The 23,952-nt window shown below is 42.5% G+C and overlaps 2 protein-coding genes across 2 annotated transcripts in view; both read right to left on the bottom strand.

Annotated features, from left to right (window-relative positions):
- The window catches only part of tango6 (transport and golgi organization 6 homolog (Drosophila)), a 32,474-nt gene extending 12,113 nt beyond the window's left edge, over window positions 1–20,361 (bottom strand). Inside the window, exons 1-15 of the mRNA XM_030053952.1 lie at window positions 20,225–20,361; window positions 17,832–18,481; window positions 17,526–17,642; window positions 17,047–17,197; window positions 16,416–16,522; window positions 16,026–16,188; window positions 14,471–14,538; window positions 11,848–11,960; window positions 8,199–8,375; window positions 7,404–7,530; window positions 7,015–7,215; window positions 5,233–5,376; window positions 4,069–4,584; window positions 1,831–1,888; window positions 1,084–1,242 (exon numbers count right to left, since the gene is read on the bottom strand). Coding sequence (XP_029909812.1) covers window positions 1,084–1,242; window positions 1,831–1,888; window positions 4,069–4,584; window positions 5,233–5,376; window positions 7,015–7,215; window positions 7,404–7,530; window positions 8,199–8,375; window positions 11,848–11,960; window positions 14,471–14,538; window positions 16,026–16,188; window positions 16,416–16,522; window positions 17,047–17,197; window positions 17,526–17,642; window positions 17,832–18,481; window positions 20,225–20,291 — 2,818 coding nt within the window. The 5' untranslated portion in view covers window positions 20,292–20,361. The remainder of the gene's footprint in view (window positions 1–1,083; window positions 1,243–1,830; window positions 1,889–4,068; window positions 4,585–5,232; window positions 5,377–7,014; window positions 7,216–7,403; window positions 7,531–8,198; window positions 8,376–11,847; window positions 11,961–14,470; window positions 14,539–16,025; window positions 16,189–16,415; window positions 16,523–17,046; window positions 17,198–17,525; window positions 17,643–17,831; window positions 18,482–20,224) is intronic.
- A 2,187-nt stretch (window positions 20,362–22,548) lies between these two features.
- Window positions 22,549–23,670, bottom strand: il17c (interleukin 17c). Its single transcript, XM_030053377.1, has 3 exons — window positions 23,656–23,670; window positions 23,291–23,517; window positions 22,549–22,783 (listed from the first exon to the last, which is right to left on the bottom strand). Exons 1-3 carry the CDS (start codon window positions 23,668–23,670, stop codon window positions 22,549–22,551), a joined length of 477 nt encoding a protein of 158 aa, XP_029909237.1.
- Between the last annotated feature and the right edge of the window lie 282 nt (window positions 23,671–23,952).

The following is a 23,952-nucleotide window of genomic DNA, read 5'->3' as shown; positions in this document are numbered from 1 at the left end:
TGCTGCTGACACACAGCTCATTCAACAAAGTCCACTCTTCAAACTATCATGTTTTGTTGACAATGACACTGTGGCTAAATAAGGACACACTGTTTCTCTGTTTTTATCCTATCTTCTCTTCTCAGGGCTCTGGTCAGAGATCAGAGTCTGTTACAAAGGAGCAAGTCTGGAGCTTTAAGTAGTTCCATGCCTTTTTCTTTTCCTTGCTGATGTACAGAGCCTAAGGAAGCCCATGTTGGTCCATCCGTCCGGCTGTTCAACACCTAACCTCAAGGCAACATATCTGGAAATCTACAGGGCAAACTGCAATGATTGATTACCCTGATGAGAACATTCATGCTCCGCAGAAGATGAACCCTGTCAATTTTGGCAAACTCATGACTTTTAGCAACACTCTCAGGCCAGAATGTCAAATTTGCATGAGGCATCACTAAATCTAATTAGCATATACTCATAATATTTGTTAAGTGCACCCATACTCTCCGAAGGAAGATTCCTGTTGATTTTGACGATGCCATTACATTTCCTCTGGAGCTATCCCGAGGCCAAAGGGTCACAATTTCAAAACCAAAAGATACATCATGACACTAAGACAGCTTCAGAGTTACTGTAAGGTTTATTTTTTTCACTTTGACAGAGCTAGGCTAATGACTCCCATAGACTTCAAGTCTTTATGCCAAACTAAAACAAAATGCTACCCATAGAAACCAAACCACTGGACGTACAGAGGTGAAAGTGGCATTGGACATCTTGTCTCAGTCTGGGTAAACTGGAAAAAGGCTATTTTTTCCCAAAACGTTACTACTCACAGCTACTCACAGAGACAGCAACAGGGGCTACCATCACTCAGCACAGAGTATGCTAAAGTGTTGGCATGGAGCATTGGAGCCGGTCATCTACCATGGGTAGAAGGTAATTTGGTATTGATATTATCCTCATTTAAAGGATGAGTTGATCAACAGGCCAACCTCCCAAAATACATGCATCATAGAGTGCTTGGAAAAGTAATATAAAATCAAGTGGAAATCGTCACTAAAGCAGTGATCCAAATATGAATATGATGACACATCAGGTGATACTCACCCATAGCCCTGCTCGCCCTCATCAGGACCTCTCCTACTTTGAGACGGGTCTCCAGCGAGTGCTCCTTGTTAGACTTGGGAAGAGAGGGACCGTGCTGGAACTCTCCCAGGAGTCTGTGCAGGATTTTCTCAGGGTACGAGTCAGCCAACACAGCCAGGCCTGCAGAAATGGTGTTAATCCTTCTAAATTAAGCCGTTTCAGAAAATTACTTGTTACTTCTGTTATATCTAGGGCTCCACTGATATGGATTTCTGAATACTGCATCTGACTGATACTTTTTAGAAGCTGCTGGAAGCTGATATTATGTTCTAGTTGATATTGGCTATATTGGTTAATTACACCACTGTCATTTGGTTGTGGAAGGGTGGAAAAGCCTCTGAAACAGTCTATAGATGGTGGGACAATACCATAATATATGAGACCCAGGATAATAACACTGCCATAATATCAGTGCTTCAACAAAATAATTATACTAAAAATGACAAACATAATGAAAAACATATTTATCCACAGTATACTTATATAGAACTGGACAGCAATGTAATCAAAGTACATCATATCCATCTTGTCAAAGGTCACCCAATTTTTAATAAAAACACAAATACTAGCCTTAGATATCATTGGAAAGCTAGTTCTAGAAATCCTATAGTGATAGAATTTAGAAATACAGAAATCCATTATTGTCCCCACAGATGACTTAAAATACATCTGATAAAAAAAATACAGCATTTCTGCACATTACATCACCTTGAATGGCAGACAGGTAGACAAATGAGTCCTCGTGCTCCAGGTTTTCTAAGAAGAGCTGGAGGAGACATGGCAGCATCACATGGATTAATCATTACAAACACTGGTGTATATATAATCCTGTCTGTTTACTTTACTGGGAATGTAATGTTCCCACCCTGTGAAAAACATCAAACACAGCACCAGTGTGTCCTACCAGCAGCGCCACAGAGGATCGATAATATGGTACGGCACTGAATACATCAAAACCACAGTAAGACCAAATATCAAAGGGAATAATCCAAATGCTACCCCCAGGTACTGTAAGGGGCTCCTGCAGACACAGACGGGTAAAAACAATGATGGGTACGAGTAAGAAGGAGGTAAGACGGGAGGTTGGGGCAGGATGGACTGAGGGTTTCTTTGACTATGGGTTAAATATGACATACAAAGGACAGATTGTGCAGGAAGGGGAACAGCGGGAGAACAGGCAGGAGAGAGGTGGCATCATAAACTTGGAGAAAATGGACATGGGACACTAATATAAGGTAGAGATGTAGGAGAATCCACTTGAAAACACAGAAAGGGCAAGAAAGGCAGAAGAATCAATAAGGGAGGAAGGGTGGGGGTCCCGTTGTGAGAGTTGGGGGACCGGCATTTTCTAAGGTACACACAGTGGGGGGTTCCTCATTAAAGGGAATAGTAAATGAGCTGCAATCCCTACCTAACCATGCCATATTTACAAATCCCTACAGACTGCTAGTGTCCCTCTCAGCCCCCGGGGGGGAAGTTCAACTGGCTCATATATTAAACATCTCACTTTGCTCACACTGACCAAGAAGACAGACAAAAGAAAAAAAAAACTTCCAGCAATATACAGTTTCATAATGCTCATATAACACAACACTGTACCAAAGATCAATTTTGCTTTGAGACACTAGAGTCAGGTACCTAAACATCGACTGCCTGGACTGTCAAAACCCGGGAATGAAGAACTGCCAAACACAACAAAACGCAAATGTGGCCTCCAACTTGTAATGCAGTGGTTTGTTTGGTTGTAAACAACTGCTGGCCAATGAAAGCTGCTTGATGTTATTATGAGCTATAATCAAAATTTCCTTGTCTGAATCATTGAAAACATTTGTAGCCTTTTTGGCACCGTGCTCCCATGGAAAAACACCGCTCGAGCTGTCATACTTATTATACTTAATGTTGTGTGAGAATGTAACCACTTGCCAACCTTAACACAAATGCAGAAATGTCCATATTTATGATTGTGTCCTGTGTGTTTTATGATGTGGGGATGATGCTCTCCAATTCAAGTTCATTCACTCAAGTTCACTTCATTTTCTTACATGGATTTTAAGCTTTTGTCATGTTAACATGTCTATTCTATTTTTTCAATTTCAGAGATACATTCTTCAAGTATTTTTTTCTTACTTCATGTACAAAGTAATAATTCTGTTATACTGTTACCTTAATCAATGAATCCATCAAAAGAAGAAAATTCACATGACAGCTAAAAATGCTCTTTCAATTTCATAAAAATGCAGACCTTGTTTACCTCTTCACTTTGTTTTAAAGGCTGCAGAATACTGAAGAAAACATCTTTTACAAAATGCATATTTGCTTTTGCATATTGGCAGTATTTTTTTTTCTCTGTGGAAAGCTGGGCAACCAAAAAACAAACATACACACAATCACAAATTTGAAAACTGTATAAAACAGAAACATATTTTGCTTTTTTGTGCTTATGGACTAGGGTACATATTTTAGCAACAAGGTGGCAAGTTATGTTACAGCCTCACGTCTTACACTACAAGTATAACATACTTTGATATTTTAATTATTCCAATATGCATTCAGACATGGTAGACCTCTACTAGCTCCAGTCCCCCAGGGTATTGGTGCAAAGAGGAAGCCTACAGAAGGAGCATCAATCAGGGGTGGAGAGCCTGGGGGTACGACTGAAGATGGATAATACATCACATCAGTAATGAGGATGTACAGAAAAAGAGTAAATCCTTGCACACTTGGGAACATAAGTACTACAGTTTAAGACAGTAATTTCATCAATATAAACGTTATCCCTTTCTGTATCTATCCAATTGACCAGGCACTGACAGTGTCCACTGGATATCCTGCGTAGTTTTATATCACACGCTGAAACATCCAGATGACAACTAATGATGGCTAATACAAATCTATACAACACAGGTAACTTTAGGTTAAGTGAACAGACAAAACTGAACTACCCACCATCAGGACCTTCTCCTGGGCCTGGACAGCATCTGGGTCACTATCCTGCACCATCCGTGTCAGTGTCCTCAGAGCCACCGCCCTGGTCGGCACGTCGGGGTCACATGCTTCCAGCAGCCAGTCAGAAAAGGCCCTGGTGGGAGCCGCTGAGCCACCAGTGCCGGAGCCCTGCCCTCCTCCTGCGGGACCTCTTCCCGGTCCAGCCTCTTCAGGGGGGCCTGTTTTACCAAGTTGTGTTTCCGTGCGTGTGCCACTCTGCGATGCTTGCGAGTCTCTTGCTTCACTTTGCACCTTCTGCTTTTTCCTAGAGGCAGCGTTGTTGTTTTGCGTCATGTAAGGGTGTCTGGAGCGCTGGGACGCGGCAGTGAGGTTTTCAGGGCGGTAAGCGCCATGCGTGGCAATGATGGCTCTGAGTCCCGATGCCAGCTCCTGGATGACCACGTCAGGATGCTTCTGAGACAGCACCTCCAGAGGCGGGAGCAGAACCGACATTGAGGCGTAGTCTCCTGCACTCAGCTTTGATGTTAAAAAGAAACACAAAGGAGAGAGGATGCACTTAGTGAAATTTGGGCATCATTTCTGTCTAATTTCGACAACTTTAAAGTGCTATCAAGGCCTGTTTTCATCTGAATGGCTTGGTACTGTAACTGTCAAGTATAGGGCATTCAGGCTGCCTCTGAATGTAGTCTTCTTTTATTGATGCTGAATTAGTTTTACATCATCTCTTTGTGTCCTTGTCTTCACTCACTGTTTTCTACAGTTTGGCTATGTTCCCCTGCTTTGGGCTGTTTGCTTTTGCACACTGCAACACGAGGAAAGGCAGATGTACTTGATTATACAGTATTTTGTATGCCATGGCATGAGCAACACCAATGCAACAGGCCTTCTTTTGTGTTAAAAATAACAAAGAGAATGGTAAACAGGGGAAAACCCTAAAAGAAAGGTAACAGTGGAGTCCCCAGCTGTCAAAACACACAAGAGAAGATTTTTTTTTTTATGTAAAAATGCAATCATCTTATTGGCCTAAAACACAAAGTAAGGCTGCAAAAGGGAAAAACCACTTATCAGAATGCTCTTCTCCTCCTTGCAGATGTATGCACATATTAATGTAAGTGCAGTTCTATGACCATAATGTAGATCTGGAGGTTTTAATTTAATAAGTACCTGAGGTGCAGAGAGCAGGGTGGCCACCAGACCCATCCCCATGCTGAGTGTCTGGCTCTCTACTGGGCTCCCGGTGCTGGGACCAGTGACCCGATCCAGACCCACACATGCCCTCTGAAGCAGGGACACCATGAAGTCCACCACCTGGAAGAACGACAGAAAGACAAAGAAAAGCGCCAATCAGTTGCTGAGAGGCACAAGACCAAAGCATGTTAAATCTAAACTTAATGATACATCCACTAAGACTGGAATGCAGACCGTGTAGAATCAAGCATGATACAGTTATGTCAAATATGGACATAATCCTCCAGTTTCCTGAAATGAAAACCATGCAGACCCCACCTCTAAATTTCATCCATATTTGACGCTAATTGTATTGTGGTTGATTCGACGTGGTTTGCATTCCAGTCCTGACGCTTTAAATCTCAATCTTGAAGAAAGACTGACAAATGAATATCACGCCTAAACTAAGTAGAAAAAAAAGAACTGAGAGGCAGGGTTTGTCTAACACTTTGTAAAACTTTTGAGAGGTTCTCAGCAAAAACTGAATCCCTATTACGACACCCAGCGCTAAGAGGGCTAAAAATAAATGCTTATCCACTTATCAGAGAATAGTCTTTAACTGTTGGCGCTCACAGCCAGTCAGCCAACTCACTTGCTAAAATCACCAGAGCTAAAGCAAATAGGCTATTTTTGTGTCGCAGCATGACTCAACATGACCTGCTTCTGCTATAAGAAGTCCTATAGGAACACAGTGATTACATACAGTGACACAGTGAAGCAGCAATCCTAAGAGAAAGGCCGACACCAAATAAAGGCTGCAAGGAAACTTTGGTAGGAGTTTATGTGGCAACTTTAAAGGTTAATGGCAACTTTCAAGTCAGAAGGGTAACAAAATGCTGGGTGTCCTGCAACTGTCGTCTCATGAAATTAAATTCTTCAGCAAAAGAACCAAGCAGCATGAATTTAGGGACAGAGACTACGCTGTCACATCCAGGCCCTATAGCCCTAAGGCAATCAAGATCCTCACGATATACATATATTGTTTTAATGTTATTTGTGTAAGTTTGTACAATATTAGCAATGCAAGTAGAATAAACATTTGAGGACAGGATTTGAGGATTTGGTAGATTCTGAGACCATTTGTAAACCACTGTGTGCTGGGCATAAAAATTTGTGCAAAGAGTTGAGGCTAATTGAAACTGTGTGTCACTCACTGACCTACTGACTTTTTCCAGAACTAAAACAGTGGAGCCTCCTAGTGGCAACATCAAACGTAGCAAAGGACAGTGCAGAACTAATCGACTGGAGCTTTCGACTGGCACCACTATCTGGCAGCGGACACTAACGCCCACAGTTTGGTGGGGTTGAGGTTAGGGTAAGGTTGAGATTGGGTTCCTGGAGCTCTGCAGGTCTTTGTGTCCACCACAAGACCCTTCTCCTTACTGGTGACATTAAAGATCGCTCGGGACAGTGACTACCTAACCTTTTAGAGCCTCCTAGCGGTGGCAACTAAACGTTACAAGGGATGGGCCTGGCAAGAAGGGTCGGGAATTGGAAGGGACGCCCCAATATTATGATTTTTTACAATTTTGGAAGACTTCTAAAAACACTGGACTATGGTACTGTACTGTGTTATAGTAGAGACAGACAGGACAGACAGGACAGAGGGACAGGATGGTCCAGCAAATGGTCCAGGTTGGATTCAAACCCAGGCTGCTGCAACTTAACCGCAGTATAACACGTGTGATTTAATGAAGACACGTGTTCTTTTGCCCTCACCTGTGTGGTTTTTCTCAGCAGCAGTGTATGTGGCAGAGACTCACAAACCACGGCCAACACCTGGAGCAGGGTGAGCTTTTGACCACGGCCGGCAGCGCGACCCAACAGCTGCTGCTCCACCTCTAACAGTGTCATGGCCGACACATCCACTTCCTGTTCGTCTTCCCCCTCGTCTTCCTCTGCTGCCAAGCTCGTCAGATCCTGTGATTTAAGCAGGGAAATGGAACGGGCATAGACCGAGGTTTTGTTTTTTCAATAAGATATCAACATGGAGTAAGCCAACGTTCCAAAAGGCTGTCATGATTCTTTGAATGACTGTATCTAAAGTGTGTGAGTGTGTGTATGTGTATGTGTGTGTGTGTGTGTGTGTGTGTGTGCGCTCTCTGTACCTGCAGCAACTCCAGGAAGAAGTCTCCAGGCAGGTCACTGTCTTTGAGCTCAGCCAGCAGCTGCACCAGACACTCCAGCCTCCACTGTTCCCCTGACAGCTGCTCATACAGCACATCATCTTCATCACTGGGAGGCAAAATAGGGGAAATGAGAGAGGAAACAGAGACAAGAAGAATGGAGGGTAAAATCATCAGGGTGTGATCAGTCCTACAGATGGTCTTCTTTGGTTCAATCCAAAGCGGAAAAGTTTACTTTGCTGCATTCAGCCCGTTTAGGTTCACACTGTCCAGTTAAAAGTGAACCAGGACTTGATAAACTGACGCCCTTTCAATTGGGTTCACGCTGTTCTATTTACCTGCACATTTTCACATTAACATCAATGGGGGTGACCACAAAATGGATGGAAAGTGGATATCTTGGACTTTAAAGCGGACACCACATACCTCATGGCCAACTTTTTTATGTGCTAACAGATAAATGATGCTCATCTACCTCCTGACCCATGCCCCAACAGATCACAATGAACAGGACGTTTCTGATGGTAATCTCAGCTTATAGTTTATGATAATAGCCAGAATGAAAATGGAGGTAGCAGTGGGAGAAGTTCATGGCTGCTGTTGCTGCTGATCTAAAGTGTGCATCAAACACACTGGCTGTGTTGAGGAGATACTGTACCTAAACCTGCCAGTAGTGATAGCTACTGAAACTAGTCCTCATGGAAACAAAGTGCGCACAGTGTGACCGCCGCAGAATAATGTGAATATGCTCATATTGTCCTGTTGAGCTCTGCTCACCTGACGGAGTCTCTCAGGCTCAGCTTGGCTCCTCCATCGCTACCAGGGATGAAGTGGAAGTGCGGCGCCACTTCTTTCATCTGTTCACCCAGGCCCGAGAGCTGCCTCAGCACCAAGAGAGCCCCAGACTTCTCAGTGTGACCCAGGTACCACAGCAAGATCTCCTGGCAGGGGGCGCTGTGGAGCACAGAGCGCACAAAAACAAATGGTCTTAGGACCAAATTATCTGCATGAAAACAACGATGTTCCCACACCATGGGTTTCTGTGAGCTGTCTGCTTTGCTGCTTCGTATTTCCTTCCCGGTTGATTTCCACTCATAGTAAAAACAATACGAAGCTGCTCAAAGAGAGATGACCAGAGGAGGCTCACAAATATGTTTGTTTATGTAACACCTCAACCCCAAATTTCTGCCACATTTCACTAAATTACACCAATGAATGTCATCAACAATGGGCACGCAGCATGGAAGTAATAAAAAATTGACACTGCCATCTTATGTTTCTGCAGTCTACATGCAGACCCGCCAGTGCAGAACTCTGATGGGTACATTTATCAAGTATGCTGACATTTCGGGCTGGGTGTGCCAAATTTTGCCTTGCTGCAATTTTTTCAAGCAGGTGTATTAATATAAATGTCAGTTTATAGTAGAGGATAAATTTAATATTAAAGGCCACATCCACAGTTGAGTTAATTTAAATGTAGTGCTGTTGGAAGAGCTGTCTGGTGGATCTCTGAAAAGCAAAATGGCTTTCAGGACCAGAGACGGCAGCTATGAAGAAATATTATAATCAAGAAAAATATCCGTTAGCAGGAAAAGCTTTTGTTTTTGTTTTTTTCTTGTTGGAACTCGCGACAGGCGGCAGCTGTTGAGGGCAGCGCAGCGCAGGCGTAGCTTTATCAGCAAATCAGGGGCTGCTCCTCGGCTCTGATGGCCCCGGTGCTGAGGGAAACCGTCTCAAGAGTGCAGCCAACACTGGTAGGAATGCATCGCCTCTGAGCTCTTCACACACTGCGGATAAATAACTTTCACATGAGGAGATGCATTTCTAATTTTGTATGCTTCCAGCTTTGAGGCAACAGGAAAAACACTCACCTTTTATGCACCGGTACCAACACACCCGAGGGTGAAATAGGGACCAGGACATTTTAATTTGTAAATGAATGATGTTGCTTTCAGTTTCCAGATTGTGGCCACATTTATGCCCACACACGACTGAGATACATTCATTATGAACAAGATCCGTACCTCAGAATTAATGCAAGCTGGCGTGATGGTGTGCAGCAGGTTCAAAGACAGGTTCAATCACATTACGACAAGCTTTTCAAAAGGAGAAAATTAACAAGATCGATTTCCTTTGCATTGGGCACAAATCATAATAAGTCAGCATCAGCAGGTCCCTCTTGCCATATTTTGCGGCCCTACATCAGCGCTCCCTGAAATCCATATACATTTGGCTGCACACACAATTTTCAGCAGCTTTTCTATGATTTCACCAGAACAAACCTGTGCTACATTTACACCACATTAATTATTAATTATTTTTTCATATACACTATTCACAAAAAGTTAGGGATATTTGGCTTTTGGGTGAAATTTATGGAAAATATAAAAAGTTCACGCTACAGTGATATTATATCATGAAAGTAGGGCATTTAAGTAGAAGCATACACTGGTGATTTCCTCATCTCAAACAATTTCTTGAAACAAAAGCCAACAACAGTGGTGGATATACCACAACAAAAAATGTCAGTGTCAATAACTTGTCATGTGCCCTTGAGCATCAATTACAGCTTGACCACGACGTCTCATGCTGTTCACAAGTCGATTTATTGTCTGCTGAGGCATGGCATCCCACTCTTCTTGAAGGGTGGCCCTCAGGACATTGAGGTTCTGGGGTACAGAGCTCCGAGCCTCTACACGGCGACTCAGCTGATCCCATAGGTTTTCTATGGGATTCAGGTCTGGAGAAAGTGCAGACCACTCCATTTGAGGTACCCCAGTCTCCAGCAGCCGTTCCCTAATGATACGACCTCGATGAGCTGGAGCATCAAACACCTGATGTGAATTTTGCCGTTAAACTCCTTGTTAGAGAACAGCAACTTGTGCAAAAAGTACTGAAACATTGAACAGTTGGACATGTGCATTCAAAAGTTTACAGAAGGTCACATTAAGTTCACCTGTAAAGGTTATAATGCATTTTAGGTTCATCCTGAAATTTCACCCGAAAGCCAAATATCCCTAACTTTTTGTGAGTAGTGTGTGTATATATATATATATATATATATATACACACACACACAGTACAGGCCATAAGTTTGGACACACCTTCTCATTCAATGCGTTTTCTTTATTTTCATGACTATTTACATTGTAGATTCTCACTGAAGGAATCAAAACTATGAATGAACACATGTGGAGTTATGTACTTAACAAAAAAAGGTGAAATAACTGAAAACATGTTTTATATTCTAGTTTCTTCAAAATAGCCACCCTTTGCTCTGATTACTGCTTTGCACAGTCTTGGCATTCTCTCGATGAGCTTCAAGAGGTAGTCACCTGAAATGGTTTTCACTTCACAGGTGTGCCTTATCAGGGTTAATTAGTGGAATTTCTTGCTTCATGACTATTTACATTGTAGATCTCAAATTTGGACTCATCAGATCAAAGCACAGATTTCCACTGGTCTAATGTCCATTCCTTGTGTTTCTTGGCCCAAACAAATCTCTTCTGCTTGTTGCCTCTCCTTAGCAGTGGTTTCCAAGCAGCTATTTGACCATGAAGGCCTGATTCGCGCAGTCTCCTCTTAACAGTTGTTCTAGAGATGGGTCTGCTGCTAGAACTCTGTGTGGCATTTATCTGGTCTCTGATCTGAGCTGCTGTTAACTTGCTATTTCTGAGGCTGGTGACTCGGATGAACTTGTCCTCAGAAGCAGAGGTGACTCTTGGTCTTCCTTTCCTGGGTCGGTCCTCATGTGTGCCAGTTTCGTTGTAGCGCTTGATGGTTTTTGCGACTCCACTTGGGGAAACATTTAAAGTTTTTGCAATTTTCCGGACTGACTGACCTTCATTTCTTAAAGTAATGATGGCCACTCGTTTTTCTTTAGTTAGCTGATTGGTTCTTGCCATAATATGAATTTTAACAGTTGTCCAATAGGTCTGTCGGCTGTGTAGTAACCTGACTTCTGCACAACACAACTGATGGTCCCAACCCCATTGATAAAGCAAGAAATTCCACTAATTAACCCTGATAAGGCACACCTGTGAAGTGAAAACCATTTCAGGTGACTACCTCTTGAAGCTCATCGAGAGAATGCCAAGACTGTGCAAAGCAGTAATCAGAGCAAAGGGTGGCTATTTTGAAGAAACTAGAATATAAAACATGTTTTCAGTTATTTCACCTTTTTTTGTTAAGTACAAAACTCCACATGTGTTCATTCATAGTTTTGATTCCTTCAGTGAGAATCTACAATGTAAATAGTCATGAAAATAAAGAAAACGCATTGAATGAGAAGGTGTGTCCAAACTTTTGGCCTGTACTGTATATATATATATATATATATATATATATATATACTACTTAAGTCCCATCCCCACTTAAGCAAATGATTACAAACTTGAAGAATTACAATGAAAGAGAAAATGTTTACCGCAGGTGGGAGACGTTCTGCTTGGTGAAACAGAAAAGTGTGAAAATAACAGGGAGCACTTCTTCCAGAGCCTTCATTAGAGGAGCTGATGGACTGTTTCCCACCACCCAGATCTGACAGTCAGAGAGACACAAGAGCAAAGGTGTTGGTATTTACAAGACATCTACTTTATGTTCAGCTGCTGTTGTTCTGGTCTTTTTGCAAATAAAATTGTATATCATAGTGAGATTTACTTGGTGAAAATAAAGGTTACATAGATAAAAATAAAACAAAACATGAAAGGGATAATAAGAGATAGATCAAGAGACAAAGAAACGAAAAAGAGGGTTACAATGTTATGGCAGTATTTGGACAGTCACACAATATTCATAATTTTGCCCTTGGTCTTCAGGAGGTGCAAAGCAGCTCAGCTGGGTTGAGGTCTGCGGACTGACTCAGCCATTGAAGAATATTCCACTTCCACTTTGCTCTCAGTAACTCTTGGGTTGCTTTCGCAGTATGTTTTGGGCCATTGTCTATCTGCACTGTGAAGTGCCGTCTTATCAGTTTTGTGGCATTTGTCTGAATCTGAGCAGATAGTATAGCCCTATAAACATCAGAATTCATCCTGCTACTGTCATCAGCAGTCACATCATCAATAAACACAAGTGGCCCAGCTCCACTGGCAGCCATACATGCTCATGCCATAACACTGCCTCCACCATGCTGGACACATGATGTGCTCTGCTTTGGCTCCTGAGCTGCTCCTTTCATTCTCCACACTTTGCTCTTCCCATCATTCTGGTACAAGTTCATCTTTGTTTCATCTGTCCAGAGAACCTTGTTCCACAATCAGGCAGGCTTTTTAGATGTTTTTTGGTAGAAGTCGAATCTGGCCTTCCTGTCCTTGAGTGACACCAGTGGTTTGCACCTTGCTGTAGAAACGCTGTATTTATTTTCTCACAAATGTCTCTTGAGTGCAGATTTGGACACTGATACTCCTGCCTCCTTGACAGTGTTTTTGACTTCCCTAGAACAGGTTTTTCTTCACCAGGGAAAGAATTCTTCAGTCATCCACTTTAGATGTCCTCTGTGGTCTTCCAGGATATACCAAACCGTTGATTTGGCTACTCCTGAAGTTGTTGCTCTCTGTCTGATAGATTTTATTTGCTTTTTGAGCCTAATGATGGCCTCCTTCACCTGCTTGGACACCTCGTTGGATTGTATGTTGAGGGTTCTGATAAATAGCTTCCAAATGCAAATGCAAACACTTGAACTCCACACCTTTTATTTTCTTAATTTGTGATGAAATAATGAGGGGAAAGGCTGCACCTGGCCAAGAAACTGCCTTTCAATCAAGTGTCCAATGACTTTTGAGCCTCTGAAAATGGGGTGACAATGTATAAAACTGTCTGTAATTCCTAAAAGATTAAGGCCATATTTTTGTTCAACCCCTTAAATTAAAGCTAAAAGTCTGCACTTCAATCACGTCTTGATTACTCAAATCCACTGTGGTGGTGTACAAGGGCAAAATTATGAATATTGTGTCACTGTCGAAATACTTATGGACCTAACTGTATACTATAAAGTTGGACACCCAAAATTCAGATACTGAGACCCCAGGATGTCCTCAACGGTGGCCCACAAGGGTCAGGATTTCACAGTTGATTTGTTCGGCATTTAACAAATTGATCCATATTTCTATCAGAAGGCCCTCAACATGAAAACTGGGATAACCCTCGTAAATTCTCTCTGCTGCATCACCTTTGGTCCAAAAGGGATAAGCAATATTTCAATATTATTAATGATCTATATTATTAATGTCTTTATACAGAATTATATCATAAAGAAATTGACTGACTTCCTGATACACAATTCTGTTGTGTTATTACACATAAAAAAGAAAATACTGAATAAAATCTCACAAAATGAAATCTGAAACAAATTAGCAAAAACTGATGCAGTTCACGGCAATGATCATCAATTTAATTACCAAGCATGTATGTGCCGGTAGATTGTGTTGCTGTTATCAAAATAATTAATGAGGATTATCAGGATTATTGTAATCATGATTTTGTTCTTGTCTCCCAGTTGTACATAAAGGATTTGGCCCATACTGTGAAGCAGTATCTAAACCTATCTGTTGTGATTTTGCCCTCATAAAGAGAGATATTTTGGTTTGTGTTAAGAAGTAAATAAACACAAGAAATCTCCAGTCAATCCAGCATCACTAATCTAATTTCTAAATATATAATTGTATGCAAATGTTCTGCGGTTTTGTGCTTTTTTTTTTTTTTTTGTAATAATATTTCAGTAATTTCTTGCTATTTTTAGTTTTCAAAAGAAATTGGCTCTGGTTCAATGGGTTACATTGTTCAGATGCCACACTTGAACACAAATCATGGTGAGATTTAACCAGAGAAAAGAAATCTGGCATAAAATTCTAACTATTTCCTGTGAATTAAATTACAGTGAAATTCAACCATTCCTCATTTTGCTTGAGAACCCCCTGGAAGCTCCTCAAGGACCCTTCGGAGTCCCCAGACTCCACTTTGAAAACCACTGACGTAGGGTATCGACATTACTATGCATCAGGGTGCCACTCGGTGGATGTGTGTGTGTGTGTGTGTGTGTGGGGCCTCACCTTGTACACATCCTCAACACAGCGTGTGAGCTCCCAGTCCTCCACAGGCGTCTGAGAGTCATCGTCAGCTGAAACACACACAACACACACACTCAGCAGTGTTCAGCCCTCTACACTACAACGCACTGGCAGCTGGAATATCATGCAGCTGGTGTTTTAATCAGGTGAACAGAAACTAATGCACTGAGCACATATAGTGAATAAGAACGATAAACAGAAATGCCAGACATTGCTTGATACAGTTTAAAGGGCTATATGGGTTTATACTATTCACAATCTAAACTGAACCAAATATTCTCAGCTGTTTCCCCTCTTTGAAACAAAGGTCAGGTCCAAGAACTACTTTAACCCACAGTATGGTACCCTTTGGACTGAAATACTTAGTGTCCTCCCCAGTGTGCTGAAAAGCCACATTCAAAACTTAAAATACTGGGGAAATTACAAATAGCAGCAACAAAAACAAACCAAAAAAATACGTAAAACTGAAGTCCCTCTAGTGAAGCTGTGCATCAGAGAACTAACTGACACAATACACCTAGAGAGACTTAAGTCAATCTTTAAATCATGGTCGCCATTTATGGATGTGATGGTGATAGTGATGGATTAGTCACAGGTAAATCCCCCCTTTTCCCTTTTTTTTTTTCCATTTTTCCCTTCTTTTCCTTTTCTCTCTCCCTTTTATTTCATGCCATTTTTGAGAAACAGTGGAAGAAAAATATAAACAGTTCTCTATTCTGTATAATCTGTATATATGATGGTATTTTAAAAAGGCCACGTATTGTTATCCTGCATTATATTTAACATTTTGGCGTATCTGAATGTTCATACACATCTTTCATTCATTTTCTCTGTCAGCTGTAACTTTAACAGCCTACATGAAGGATGCACTTAATACATCTCATACTTTCCACTTGTATATTTCTACTTAATTTATTGTCATGTAATAATAGAATGATAAAAAATAATAAATTTGCATCATTTTTGGTGGAGACCGTCAGAGTTGCACGGCTTGAATGCCATTTATGAGGGCTGGTGCCAGGCGGGCTGTCCGGAGTATTTCAGAAAAACTGCTGATCTACTGGGATTTTCACACACAGGGTTTACAGAGAATGGTCTGAAAAAGAGAAAATATCCAGTGAGCGGCAGTTCTCGGGGCCAAAACGCCTTGTTGATGCCAGAGGTCACAGCAGAACGGCCAGACTGGTTGGAGGTGATAGAAAGGCAACAGGAACTCAAATAACCAGTCGTTCCAACCGAGGTGTGCAGAAGAAGGCAGAACACGAGGAACCCTGAAGCAGACAGCCCCTTAGGCTCCTCCTGATGGCTCCCGGCAGGATAACATGCAAAACCTCTGAACCCTCATTAACGTCATTCGTAACACCTGTGTTTACCTGCTATTTCATGTCAAAATGGTTGCTGCTATACAATAAACTGTAAATACCTTGTGTTATTAAGTTCCCCATTTGGAAAATCCCTTGATATTTTGCTGAGAATTTATAAAATCTCTGCGCCTGTGAAATTTCAGTGATACCCCACGAAAGGCTGTGTTTCTGACCGGATGCTGTGGAGCAGCGCTGGAGCGGCCTGAGGAGAGGAGCGAGGAGGTACTGCTCCGCGAACTCAGGCTTGTCCTCCGTCAAGGTGAGCGCCGCCCTGGTGGCCACGCGCTGAAACTGCTGGGCGGTCAGCTTGTCTCTGATGTGCAGCAGGTCGAGGATCTGGACAAACACACAGCAGAGTTCAGTACTATTCTCATTTACAGAGACCTCACTTTGAACGAAAAATAAATACATTTATTAATCGATTAACTAAAAAAAAATGATGAGCAACTACTTTCAACTATTCAGGTACATGTATTATAAAGTGAATCTATCTATCCACCACTAGATAGATAGGTGTGTGTGTGTGTGTGTGTGTGTGTGTGTGTGTGTGTGTGTGTGTTTACCTGAGGGCAGACCTGTCTGTAGTAGCTGTCTGGTGAGGCAGACTGCTGAGGGCAGGCCACCAGGATTCTGGCCACCCCGTCACATTTCCTCCAGTCTGACTCGCCCCCTAGTGGACACAGTGGGAAACAACAGCAAGGCCTTTTTGGTTGCTCATAAAGCAGTCAAATGACACATCAAATCCATTCAAATAAACAAGTAAATACCAGATATTTTATATTTTGCCAGTGACTGTCAGAAAGGCCGACTCCTTAGATGTTTTTAAATAAGTGGTTTAAAACTGAAAAAATACACTTTCTCTGCTCACTGAAACACTACTTAAGGATTAATCATCTGTTCATTATTGATCTATACTGTGATTGTGGGTGCTAAATATACTTGGGGTTAAATATTCGGTGCAGAGAGTAATTATGAGTGGTTTGCTTGGGCTGGGTCACACAAGCATTTTAAAACGTGCTATATATATTTACTATTACTATTGTAATTATATTAACCATAGTAGTAAGAGTAGTATAAGAGTGTTATTAACCAATAAAATGGTCATAGAAGAAATTTAAGGGGTTAAAGCAGGTTGTAATCCTCACTAGGCTCCCCTCTCCCAGTCTTCCACTTTGATTTCGTCCTTCAGCTCACCTGTTCCTCCCTCCAGGATGGCTCTGATCACAGCCTGGACGCCGTTGGGCTGCATCAACCGTTCAGACAGCAGCTGCCCGCACAGACGCCTCAGCCAGGGAGGAGCTGATCCCAGAGCTGCCCTGCTGCTGGAGCTTCCCGCTGCGCCGGACTGGTTGGGGGAGAGCACATCTGAAACAAAGCTGCACAGCGGCTGGGCTTCCCTCCAAGCAATTTTGTGAGAATCGTGGTGCACTGAATTAAAAAAGGCTGACTGGAGGGCAGGAAATTTGAAAAATGTTGATCATAATCTCCCACAGCCCAAGGTGACATCCTAAAATATGTATTTTCTCCCAATCAACAGTCCACAGCCAAAGGATATTTGGTTTACTGACTAAAGAAACCAGAAAACATTCACATTTGAGAAGCTGGAATTTGGAAATTCACCATGCACTATGACTCCCTGTCTCCATCTCTCACACACACACACACACACAAACCTGTTTGGGTCCACCTTGGAGGATCAGGAGTTCCTTGACAACAATTGGCTGGTAGACTTTTCCAAGAAGGCCTTTGAGAGCCTCCCTGCAGCTCTTGCGTTCCTCTAAATTGAGCTCCTACATTGACATGGACAAATACACACAGTATAAGGCTTGAATCAGTTCTCTTAACCACATGCATCAAAAGTGGTCAATGGGTGATATTTCCAAAGCACTCACTGCACTCTAACACCACATCCAGCAAGAATAAAGGAAAGTGGCACAGTCAAAATGTATTGAGGAGGAAATAAACAATACATGCAGTACCTTCTCTGTTTGAGCGCCACCTCCTTCAGCCCGGTGTGGCCGGTAGCCAAGCTGGCACAGAGCCGCCATGATGTCTCCCAGACACCTGGTGAACACCAGCGTGGCGAGGGACGACAGCTCCGCCAACTGCAGCAGCACAGTTGTGGTGGTCAACAGGCGGCGGTCCGCTGCAGGCACCGCACCACCGCACACCAACCCTTCCACCATGGCCCCAAATGCAGACCTGCGGCCGAGCGGCACGCCCACCCCTGGTGCCAAGTAGGGGCAGAGCCCTAAGGAGATCACAAATTGCAGGGCTGCCCCGAGCGTCTTCTGCTGGCTGACGCTGAGGACGTCCGGCGATAAGGCCGGGGCCATTTCTGGAGTGCGGAGTCTCGCTGCCGAGGGCGTCGATGTTTGGTTGAAGAGCTCCAGCTGCACAGAGAGGTGCTGCGCTAAGCTGAGGAGCAGGAGAAGGCACTCCTGGACGAAGCACCATGTTGTGTCCTCTGTGTCGCTGCAGAGCCAGGTGGCCCCGGCCGTCACCTCCTCCCTCAGCCTCCTCACCTCCTCAAACCTCTTCTCGCCGTGCAGCTGCTCCAGCAGAAGCGTTCTGTTGGCCTGCAGCGCGGCCAGGAGTGCCTCCCGCTGCGAGGACGGTGCTGAGGCTTCTAGAGATGTGAAGGCAGAAAACAGTTACCGTGATGGAAATATTCTTGTGGCCACATCAGGACAGATGGGACAGTCATTACCAATAACATGCAGCTTAATAATAAAATTAAAAATAATAAGAAGAATGATAATTAAGGAAACAAACTTAAAATGCACACAAAAGGAGTTTATAGCATATTTAAAAATTAAAACCCTAGGCTGCTTAGGGCTGTAAGAACTTTATGGTCTGTTGTCCAGTTTTGTTTAATTCATAAAAGCAATTGCACTGGGCATAAGTCTGCATAAATGTAAACTATTTAATTGTTTATTTAACTGGTCAACTTTGCAATATTTATACATATAGGACTAAAAATAATTCAACAGTGCAATATCTGTATGTATGTATGGGGTATATAGGTATAGTTTTTACATATGCTCAGTTTCTTATTTATGTATTTGTTGTTGCTATATTTTTGAGGTTAATGCACATATTTCTATATAATGCACATACTTTACAAATTTCTAATGCACGTATTTAAAACGTCTTAATTCTTCTTCTATTTCTTATCAGAACTCTTACCACTCTTCTTAGCAGCACTGACCACTACAGCCAGTATATTTTTGTTCTTGCAGCTCAAATACCCAGACTAGCATGTAATGTAGTGTGTGAGAACACTCTTAATAAATGAGGTGCAAACGAATGTGGTAACTTACTCCAAAGGACTTTAATCTTCTTCAGAGATGCAGACACTGCATGCATTTCTTTGATGTGTCATTTGTTTTCACAGTCCTACCTATTGTCCAGATGTGTGGCCAGATATTCAAAAATCATTACCAAAATCAACTTCTGGAAATGCTGTGTAATGAAATTGAGCATTGCTAATACTGCAATGCAAAAACACTCTGCCTGCAGTGAAATGGCTGCTATGGGGGCGAACATCATCACACATGAATCAAATGTGGCTCGTTGAATCCACAAGAGTCTCAGCTTTCCAGTCAAAGCCAGTTGATGCAGCTCCAAGACTGTTTAGGCCCCAGTCTGCACAAACACACCATTTTACAACAGGCCACAAGAACACATGTGGACTGCAGGGTTTGTGGCCCAAACTGCATGGGATTAGCAGAAGGTGGGCATGTCTGCAAAGGGGAGAGATGTGGCTGCCCAGAGAACCCATTTTCATTCACACATCTGGAGGTCAGAGGTCAAGGGAAGATGAATAAGCTCTCCTGTCAGACCACAGAGCCTGACACACACACACACACACACACACACACACACACACACACACTTCATCAGCAACTCTCACTACTTTGCAGTAAATGGCTCAGAGCTCCTCAGAGTCAGTGGCACACACGTTTCATATGTTGTCTTCATCATGACGCACAGCTAATAACTACAATGTTGTTCATGATGAAAACAGAGAATGACCACAAAGCTCAGAAAGTGAAGTTCTCTGTTCAGGAGTGACTCTGCTGTCCTGAATGTAAACTGTGCCGAAACGAGGAGAGGCTCCGAGCAGGTCAGGAGAATAAGTAAGGCTGTATTAATAGCTTTTTTTGTTTGTTTGTTTATTTGTTTGTTTGTTTATTTAACGGAACTTGGTGTGAGGCTTTCCTCACCAAACACAGGGACATGTCAGGCTGATGGAGCGTGTAAATAACATCACTGCTTTAAACTGCACGAGGAGCTCTGCGCCACACGTAGCAAAGTGAAGTATCTTTGTTAAATCTCCACTAAAATATCTGACAGACTGTCCACTTACCGCCGAGAGGCTTTATCAGCACATCTATGGCAGAGAACACAGCCGAGGTCATGTCAGCACACCGCATTCACATACACATAGGAGCTGTTTAAACGGCGGGCTAGCGGGACTTAGCCATGCGGCTAAAAACTCCTCCTCCTCTTCTTCTTCTTCTTCTTCTTCTTCTTCTTCATAAGCGCATAGCGCCACCTGCTGCACCGGAGTGTGTATCGTCATCACATCACATCAGTTACATTCAGTTCTGATGAATGAACCCTGACGTTTTGTTCATCTTTCAGAGTGTGTCTTTGCTGTCTTGTTTTGTTGAGGTCTTCACTTGTTCTGACCTCATAAACTAAATCAGTGGTTTTCAAGGTGGGGTCTGGGGACCCTGAGGGGGCCATGAGGGGCTTCCAGGGGGGTCCTCAGAAAATGAGGAATAGTTCAATTTCACTATAATTCATTAGAAATGGTTACAATTATGTTTTAAACTCACCACTTGGAATGCTGTGTTCAAGTAGGACATCTAAATAATTTAATTCACAAGTCTGTGGCTTAATGAATCTCACCTTGGGGTCCACATCATCTGAAGTGTTCATACCCCAGTTTTAAAGCATAATTATTTTCAACCTAACTGGGTTCCTTGTTCCCCCCAGAGCAGTTTAGATGTAGGGGGGTCCGGACTGTTCAGATGTGGAAATGTTCCAGATGGATGGTGCATGTTGACGCCTGCTGTTCTTATTTGGAGATTGTGTGTTGACTTGTATGTTACTGTCCATCTTCCTTTGACCTCTCTGGTACCCTTCAGCAGCCAGATATACTGTCCCTGTTAACCATGTTTGGTAGCTGCCTGTGAGAAGAAGCGTGCACTAAAAAAAAATTGAGAATGACCACAGAAGAAAACATTTTCAATAACCATCAGTTACAAAATCCATACACTTAGTTTTTGTTGTTGTTGTTGTTGTTGTTGTTGTTGTTTGTTGTTTGTTTAACTGTCTCCAAAGCTGGATACTGTGTTTTGCAAGAGTTTATAATACACTGAAGACTGAAGACTGAAGACTGAAGACTACATTCAATCAGTAACCCTTATGGAAGCTTATGCACTACCATGCCAAATCAGCAGAGGGCAGTATGGCTTTGCATATAAAAACTACATAATACATGTGCAGACATGTACAGGTTATAATATCCATCACAAGCCACGTCAGATCCCACAGCCTCACGAGCTTAATTCATCTGGAAATTAATGTAAGTTGTAATGTAATGTACGTTAGCCTCTTGTGATTTTTTTAGTAATACTGAAAGATAACTAATGTGTTTTGTGTTTCTCACTCAGCCAGGTCCTCTGCAATCTGTTAATTCCATAACCACAAAAAGGACGTTAAATGATTTTTTTTTACTTATCTCTCAGTGCTATTGTAGTTTACATATTGGAAATTGGAGCACATTTATTCATCTGAGGCATGCTTCAATTTAGCACTTCATGAATAACAAAGCCCTCCCCTACACAATAAAATTAATAAATATCAATCAATAACTAAATCAAATAAATTGCTTTGCATTAAGTAAGAATTAAGTAAGAATTCAGTTAATATCATTCTTTCTGTGTTCAAGCAGAAATGAGCCAGAGGCAGAAATGTCCGCATCCCCAACATGGTACATATTCATAGATCATGCACACCTTGAGTCGTTTGAATACTTTGAATCTTTATTAGAGTTGTTAAATTGCATTTGAAATAAATATATAAATATATAAAATCATAATTCTGTAATAAATAAATCCACAGTCCGTCAGTGACTGATACAAGGAAACTATACAAAACATTCAATTCTCTGTCTTCCTTGCACATCTGAGAATATTATCACACCTGAAAATGCTTAAATATTTTAAATAAAATCACAAAAATAAATAGGTTCAAATAAATAGATAGCAGATAGTGCACTATACAATAGTTATTAATTCTGATGATAAAGCCATCAATTTAATCAGTTCTACATTAGAACTGAGCCATAAACAAGTGGTAGTAGTTATAATAAAAAACAGCAGGACCTATAAAGGCCTACAGAAACACACATTTAATGCATAAGTTATTAAATCATTTGCGATGACAATAAACAAGCCTGTGAAAACAGGCTAATAAAACTCCCATGGCTGGTACGTGATCTGCGTACACCTTACAGCGGAAGTGTCTAAAACAGTTTTGGGAGGTTATGAGGCGAATGACATGAGCTGTAGGCGCTGAGCTTAGGATTTAGTGAAGTGGCACCTCTGGGTCTGACATTCATGAGAACTAGTAGCATTAAAACAAGCAAAAGCCTCCACATGAGACTGTTGTGCAGCTCCTCTATGTGCTCTTTGACTTCAGGCAGGTGCAGCCAACCCCCACTTTCACAGAGTCCGGTACCAAGCGGTACTTCTTTCCATCATCGCAGAGCTCCTTCCTGAGCACCACCCTGCTCTGCTCGATGAGGTATGAGTTGTAGTCCATGTCTTCCTTCCCCTTGCTCGTAATGCATCCTTCACAGAGGCACTGAGCCACAGCGATGGTGGGAGGGAAGCGGTCCTTGTCGGTGTCGCGGCTGTAAGGGAACGAGGCAACTCGGTGAGTGCAGGTAGCAAAGAGATTAGAGTCTTTACCTTTGAGGCGGCTCAAATAACAGAGATGTCATGAAGGGTAATCCCAGCCTAAGCTCAGTTTGTACACTCAACACAAATTTTTGTGAGACGTTCCTTTGTGTGAATCGGGCTGTTGCAGGGACAAATAATGATTGACTACAGCCAAACAGAAAGAGGATATAAAAAAAAAGGAAATTGGGGCTGTTCAAACACCAGCAACTGTGTTATCCCAGCAATAAGGAAATGTATTAATGAAAAACTCTGTAGAAAATATGTGAATTTCAGCTAGGTGCGCAAAATAGCAGCAACAAGGGGAGGGAGACAAATCATTCATGGTGCCACTTTAACGGACTGAAATACCTCTGGATTTTGGTGATGCTAACCTACAGACTCATGAGAATCAAACAGGGATGCTGGGAGTACCACCAGGTACCACAGTGCCATGATACAGTAGGAAAGAGAGGACTTACATGTAACGCCAGGGGGACAGAGACCTGTCATTGGGCCCGGCTGACTGTGGGTAAAGGTCCACAGGACAGACAGGAGTGCCAGCCTCAGAGGGCAAAACCGCTGAAAGGTCCAGAGGTTGATGGTAGCGGCTCAGCTTCCGGGAAGCTTTGTCTTCCAGCTCATCTTCGTTAAAGCACGGGAGGTTGGACGTCAACACGGGGACGAGCAGAAATCCAACCAGCAGAATCTGGAACAGAGAGAAGACACAGAGTTTTCCCCTCTGGGACAGAAAAAAAAAAACCGAAGAGCTGCTGTCCTGCCACAGAGCTACCTCTCAGTTAAAAAACATCAGCACATCTCCAGGTCCAGTCTGCCTCACACTCACCTGGATCATGGCCATGCTGAGTCTGACACCTGTTACTTGTTAACCAATGGGGCTTTGATTTGCTTTTGCCTGACATACTGATGTGCTAGTGCTTTTATAGAGACTCGCAGGGAAAAACCAAAGGCATGAGGAAATGGAAAGAGTATTCAGCTCCTTGACTTCCTCTTTCCCAAGTGAGAGTGAGCTATCCCACTCGCCTATTTTGTTGTGTCATGAAAATTGCATCACTCACCCCGGCCTGTGGATTGTTTACTCACAATAGCATCAGCAGCAGTGGCACCTGAGGGATAAAAGGTA

Source organism: Myripristis murdjan, chromosome 6, assembly GCF_902150065.1.
Source record: "Myripristis murdjan chromosome 6, fMyrMur1.1, whole genome shotgun sequence".
In the NCBI taxonomy this organism is placed as follows: domain Eukaryota; kingdom Metazoa; phylum Chordata; class Actinopteri; order Holocentriformes; family Holocentridae; genus Myripristis; species Myripristis murdjan.
The sequence above is the reverse complement of the archived record's forward strand: the minus strand, read 5'-3'. Positions and strand labels throughout refer to the sequence as shown.